General features: G+C 35.7%; 1 protein-coding gene across 1 annotated transcript; it reads right to left on the reverse strand.

The window, feature by feature from the left end:
• Nucleotides 1–463: 463 nt before the first annotated feature.
• Nucleotides 464–5,413, reverse strand: LOC143595535 (serine/threonine-protein kinase BSK2-like). The gene is made up of 10 exons (XM_077074520.1): nt 5,164–5,413; nt 4,514–4,752; nt 3,887–4,022; nt 3,674–3,807; nt 3,501–3,606; nt 2,882–2,967; nt 2,618–2,803; nt 1,890–2,063; nt 1,425–1,538; nt 464–855 (listed from the first exon to the last, which is right to left on the reverse strand). The coding sequence occupies exons 1-10, from the start codon at nt 5,234–5,236 to the stop codon at nt 601–603; spliced, it is 1,503 nt and encodes a 500-aa protein (XP_076930635.1). The 5' UTR covers nt 5,237–5,413; the 3' UTR covers nt 464–600.
• Nucleotides 5,414–6,022: the final 609 nt, after the last annotated feature.

Consider the following 6,022-nt stretch of genomic DNA (forward strand, 5'->3'; position numbering starts at 1 on the left):
GATTTTCGAACTTGCAATGACAAGATTAATCCGGATATATAACATGTTGCATTTAAAAAAATGACCATCGAATTTGATCAAGTATTTTAGTTATTCTTTCTAAATGGTTATAAACCGGTGCATTACCTTTTCATGGTCGTTTATTTAGTTTCACAACCTCGAAAACCTCATTGTAACTCTTAATTATGCTAGTTGCAATGTAAGTTATCATTATTTACATGACCCAATCCAATAATTTAGGCGTTGAGTTAAAAGACTTCAAAGCATCGAAAAAAACAAAACTTGACAAGAACAAATCCTAGGTCCACCACTGAACACGGTTTGAATACACAAGTTCAAAAGCTTCTTGTTTGCAACTTTATAGTTTCAATTTGTTACAAAGAAAAAGAAAGCCTTTATGCATGTAACCGACTTCAGAACATTTTCTAAGAATTTCAGACAAAAAGGTGAAAAAAAACGAACATAGTAACGACATAACTCAAACGCCATATTTTCGGCAATTTATAGGTGATTTACACAACAGCAATATAAAACTGTAGTCTACAATAGAATGGCAAAGTAGTAACTTAAACCATCATTACCTCATAACCCGATCCTTAATCACATATTACGCCAACTGTTTTGCCTCTTTGCCTCGAAGGCAGACCCGTCATTAAGCATGTCTTGAGCATCAGTTTCCATTCCAAGCTTTGAGAGGGTGAGCGCCTGCATGTAAAAAGCAGTTGGCCACTCGGGCAAACATACTTGAGCTTGCATTGCATCCCTTAACGCATGTTCAGGTTGTTCAATCATCAAGTAGGATAGGGCCCGCCTCACAAAGATTGTACCCGAAGGGACCGACATCATTGAAACCAGCTGCAGTTTTAAACAACGGTTTGGGTGAACATAAAAAGGTATGTGGTGGTTTCGACCCGTTTATTATCTATAAAGGGTCAAGGGTAAAAATAGTAAAAAACAAATAGCTGAAAAAAGAGGTCAAATGGGTTGAAAGTGATCCGCGGTAACACCTAGGGGTGTGCATGGGTCGGTTTTGGGCTCAAACAGAACGAAAAACTGAAAATTCGGTATTTGAGTTTTTACAAACCGTTTGGCTTGGGTTTTTTTTAGCTTGGTTTCGATTTTACCATCTGGGCTTGAACTTTCGGGCTAAATAAAAAATTTGGATTATTATAAAAAGTTGGTTTTTAAGAAAACATAAAACCAAACCATTGGTTTTTGTTTGGATTTGATTATTTTGGTTCAGGTTTTTCGATTTGATGCACACTTCTAGTAATACATACCTCCTAAATTATATTATTACAAAAGTGGAATCTTATTAATAAAAATAGTTTTATAATCATATTTGACCCGTTAAACACGTAAAAATTTATACAAAAATTAATCTTTTGGACAAAAGGTGTTACAAGAAATGATAATGAAAATACCTTAGAATAGTATTCGATTGCACCATTAAAATCCTTGTCCCTAAACGCGATATCTCCAAACTTCTTTGTATTTAGCATATCTTGCACTTGTTGGGTCCATTCTTGAAATGACAGCTTCATATAAAAATAATTACATAAAAAACAATTAAATAAATAATAAATAGTAAAAGAGCCCCTCGAGCTTGAAAAACTTCTCACAAGCCAAGCTCTAGTTTTGAATATATAGCTTGAAACAAACCGAGCCTGAGCTCTTTTAAGCTAAATGAGCCAAGCTCGAGCTCGGCTCATTTACAACCCTAATCAAACTTAAAAACTTGAGAAACGACAGCATACCATTAAAATAAAGGGAAACAAACATTCCAGTTTCGGTTTCCCAAGTTTTGGATCAAGTTTTGTTCACCACACTACCATGTAAACCTAAAACTTAGTGCATAATATTAAAACAAAAACAATAGTTCTACACACCTCATTTTCAGTACCCTCTTCATCTCTATACCCTGTTTTTAGTAAAAAGTCATGGACTGCAGTAAGATCCATCCGTTCACACGCCTTGCCGAGAGGAGATAGTAAGGTTGGAGCCGCCGCCGCCGCAGCCACCACCGGTGTTTTTGTCAGGCCCATCAAAACATGTGATTCAGCCTACACATGCAAAAGACCACCAAACAACTTCAGTTAGCATTTTTTCAATTTGACCCGTTTGAGATTGATTAAACCATAGTTATTAAAAGCCCTCGCTTCTTGCGCCTAGGCCCATTTTCCAGGTCAGGCCCAATATCTGCGCTTGTAGTTCCTAGGCCCTCGCTTCTTGAAGGTGACAACACCTCTAATGGCATTGATGACGGCAAGAACAATAGTGATTTAAACGCTTAATATTTATTACTTTTTGACCTTTTGGTTTTTATGTTTTGAACATTTTGTTATTCGAGTTTTGGAATTACATTTGAATCTCGACTCTTTTAAAGCTTTTGGTATTATATATGAAGAATAGTATTATTTTTCTAATACATAATATATTTATATTTTTTTTATTTAAGTGCGCTTTTTTTGTCTTAGGTCTCACTTATTTTGCGCCTCATGCCTAGGCCCCAGGCGAGGCCTATGCGCCTTAAGTGTGCCTAGCGCATTTGATAACTATGGATTAAACACACAAGTATTTAAAGCCAAGTGATGTCTGTAAAGAGAAACGGTGTTACCTCCTGTTTTTGAAGAGGTTCCACTGCGGTAAGAAGAAATTTGACATCTGGACGATCTCGCCCCTCATATTGGAGGCACTTTGAGGCAAGTTCCACCATCACCGTTGCATCATCATCAGCATACTGTCCTTCCAATGATGAATCCATCAGCAACAACACGTTTTTTCCCCTTATTAAATCCAATGCCTGAGACAAAAAATATATAAATTATAACTCATAAAACTACAGATTATGAAAATATGAACAAATATATATGTAATTTACATGGCTTGGAGGGATATGTTTTCCACTCAAAAGATCCAGCAGGACAGTTCCATAACTGTAAACCACACTCTCTGGAATGACCCGGCCTGCAATACAAGCATGTGAACTTATGTTTGTAAAGGAACCGAACGAACACAAACAGGACATGTTCGTGTTCCTTCGTTAAACTTAATTGAACAAACGATCAAACACGTACAATTAAACGAACGAAGGAGGTTTTCTCGTTCATGTTCGTTCCTTAAGAAAACAAGTGTGTTTGTGTTCATTTCTTTAAAGTATAAAAAACGGTTCACGAACACATACAAACAAACACTAATTGAAAGTAAACATGGAAATCGATCTGCCAGGTCTAAAGTAACAAAACTAGACCGAATTGTAGTGGGTTTAAAAAGTTTAACTGAACATATAAACGAACCTAAACACATGTAAACTAATGAAAATTAATAAGGGTAAACTAACGAACATTAATGAAGATAAACAGCATAAATGAACGAACAAGACATGCAAGTTCGTTTGTCTAACTAAATGCACAAAAGTTTTTTTTTCATGTTCATTCATTTATTAAATAAACGAAATTCCTGCCGAAAAGTTCAATGAACGCTCGTTATTAAACATATACCTGTGCGTAAAAACTCGGGAGGTGTGTAAGCAAGATTAGTGCTATAACTCTTCCCATCTCGACTGTTTTTCATCAATCCGAAACTAGACAAGCGCGGGTCACCATCCTGATTCATATTAATTATTAAACTATCAATATCCAATATAGATATATAGTTATTAAGAAACTTATACCTCGTCAAAAAGAACCCTGTAGGCATTTAAATCATGATAAATTTTCAGATTTTCAGCATTGCAATGCTCGAGAGCTTGTGCGATATGGTATGCAACTCTAACACGCATTTCCCATGGTAAAGGCTGTTTATCCCCTGTATCAACAGTCATCAACTTCATATAAATCAAACACTTAAAAATAAAGAAATAAAAAGCATAAGTTGTAATTCATACAGTGAAATAGATGCTTTGAAAGTGTATCATTTGGCATATATTCAGCCACTAAAAGGCGCTCGTCTCCCTCTGCACAACAGCCGATTAGATTCACTAATCTGTTATGCCTAACTTTGCCAACACCAGCAGCTTCTGCCTGTTAAACATTAACATAAGAATCATTTACATAGCTTACAAATATAGATCTAAAATTATAGTACGCAACCAAGCAAAACTATATAAGTTTACCGATAACAGGTTCTTACAATAAAAAAAAGTAAAAAGAAGAAAAAAAGATGTGTCAAAGTATTGAAAATTTTAAGCAAAATAAAGCTTACATTTTTCTTGATTGTAATAATTTAGCCTACAAAAAGTTAACAACCTCCCAAAAGTAGCAACTTTTTAACTCAATCTAACTTGATTTATTTCACTTTTTCCTTTCAATCTGAAAAGATATCATCATATCACTTTCCTAAAACAGCTTTTTGTTAGTAAATGCATAATAGCTTGTACCATACAATTGCTTAATGCACTCAACAACTATTCTATCTTAATGATTCAACATCCCTAAAAGTTCAAAATCATAATAAACAACCACAAAAAACAAATGCAGATATATATGAGTGTTAATAATCCATAGCTTCATACCACAAACTGTTGAGGATCAGGCCACGAGAGCTTCGAGAACCGTTTAATCGCAACAACTCTATTACTTTTAAGTTTTCCTCTATACACCACATTCGGCGCCTTCTCGCCACTTTCCGAAACTATAAGCTCGCTACTGAACCCGTTCGTAGCATCGCGAAGCTCGTTAAGCTTAAACTCCTTGAACACCGGAACCACCGCTTGATCCTGATCCTGCTGATCCGATCCTTGCTCTCCATCACCTTATTAAAACATCAATTCACAACATCAACAATATATAAGCATTTACTTTTTACCAAATACCGCCATACCAGTACCGGTATTCATTTTTTCATGTCTTTGGTACCATTTAGTATTTTCAATGGTCCCGGTACTGAGCGTACCAAACTTGTACCGGTACCAAAATATAATGTCATGTCCTGTCCTGAAGGCTAACAATACCGGAAAACAAGGTACGGAACCAAAAATATCTGTACTGTGTTTTCCGGTATCGTTAAGCTTCTGTTTCGGTACAATCAGTACAGGACAGAAAAAAACAATCTATAGTGTATTTTTTTTTTCAGCACCGGTACTGGTATGGTACGGTACCGATCTTGTACATGATAAAAAAGCCCTAACGGTAATGTTTAAATTGAAAGAATAAAAACTAGTACCTGGATCTGGTTTGGATTCAGGGACTTGATCAGGAGACTGAACATTGGCGGTTTTGGACTGAAAACAGCCCATTTTGGATTATCTTTTCTTACATAAATCAGCAAGGAACAACTGTTGATGAAGTGAAGATACCCTAAAAATGAAGCTGATGAAGTGAAGGTATGTATGATTGGGTGGAAGAAGAAGATGAGACAGAGCAAGGAGGAAGTCACGTGATGAGGGTGTGAGCACGTGAAGAGTGCAGGTCAACTTTTTGTTGACTCACACTATACATGTACTACTAGTAGTAGGGGGGTGTGTGTGATTGTGATTGTGATTGTGATTGTGATTGTGATTGTGATTGTGATTGTGACATGTTTTTTGACATTTTGTTTAGTTTGGTATTAAAAGTTAAAAACGTCTTTAACTGCATTTTTTTAAAAGTGAATGTGATATACTCGGATACGAAATTAAGTTAATTAATTAATATCTTCACAATAAATTTAACTAAGGAGCATTAATTAATATTTTCTGCTATAAAGTAGAGATTGTTAACCGGGCCTAACTAATTGAGTAGGTAAAACATATCAATGAAAAAAGGTTAAGATGGACTTCAAATAACGAGGCCTCTAACCCCTCTAGCGAGTAGCGAGGTATTCATGGTGTTTATGACCTCACTACAAGCAGTGGCGGAACAAAAATTTTTTTTCCTATGGGTCTTGGATTTTTTGGTGTGTGCTTTTTTCCCAGCGTTAAAATTTTCGGGCCTGTATGGGTCGGATCGGTCATTCGGTCAAATAAAAAAAATTCAATAGCGCTATCATAACAAATAACAAAATTACATCATCAACATTCAATAAAATACACTACTAAAAAATG

The sequence above is a fragment of the Bidens hawaiensis genome, unplaced genomic scaffold, assembly GCF_021521415.1.
Source record: "Bidens hawaiensis isolate Kalapana, Puna unplaced genomic scaffold, B.hawaiensis_p1.1 tig00045310_1, whole genome shotgun sequence".
In the NCBI taxonomy this organism is placed as follows: domain Eukaryota; kingdom Viridiplantae; phylum Streptophyta; class Magnoliopsida; order Asterales; family Asteraceae; genus Bidens; species Bidens hawaiensis.

Coding starts and splice junctions, on each gene's coding strand:
- LOC143595535 (XM_077074520.1), bottom strand. CDS start 5,236: ATGGGCTGTTTTCAGTCCAAAACCGCCAATGTTCAGTCTCCTGATCAA. Junction 2,968..3,500: donor TCCCGAGTTTTTACGCACAG/GTATATGTTTAA, acceptor CTTGTATTGCAG/GCCGGGTCATTCCAGAGAGT. Junction 856..1,424: donor CAATCGAATACTATTCTAAG/GTATTTTCATTA, acceptor TTAAAACTGCAG/CTGGTTTCAATGATGTCGGT.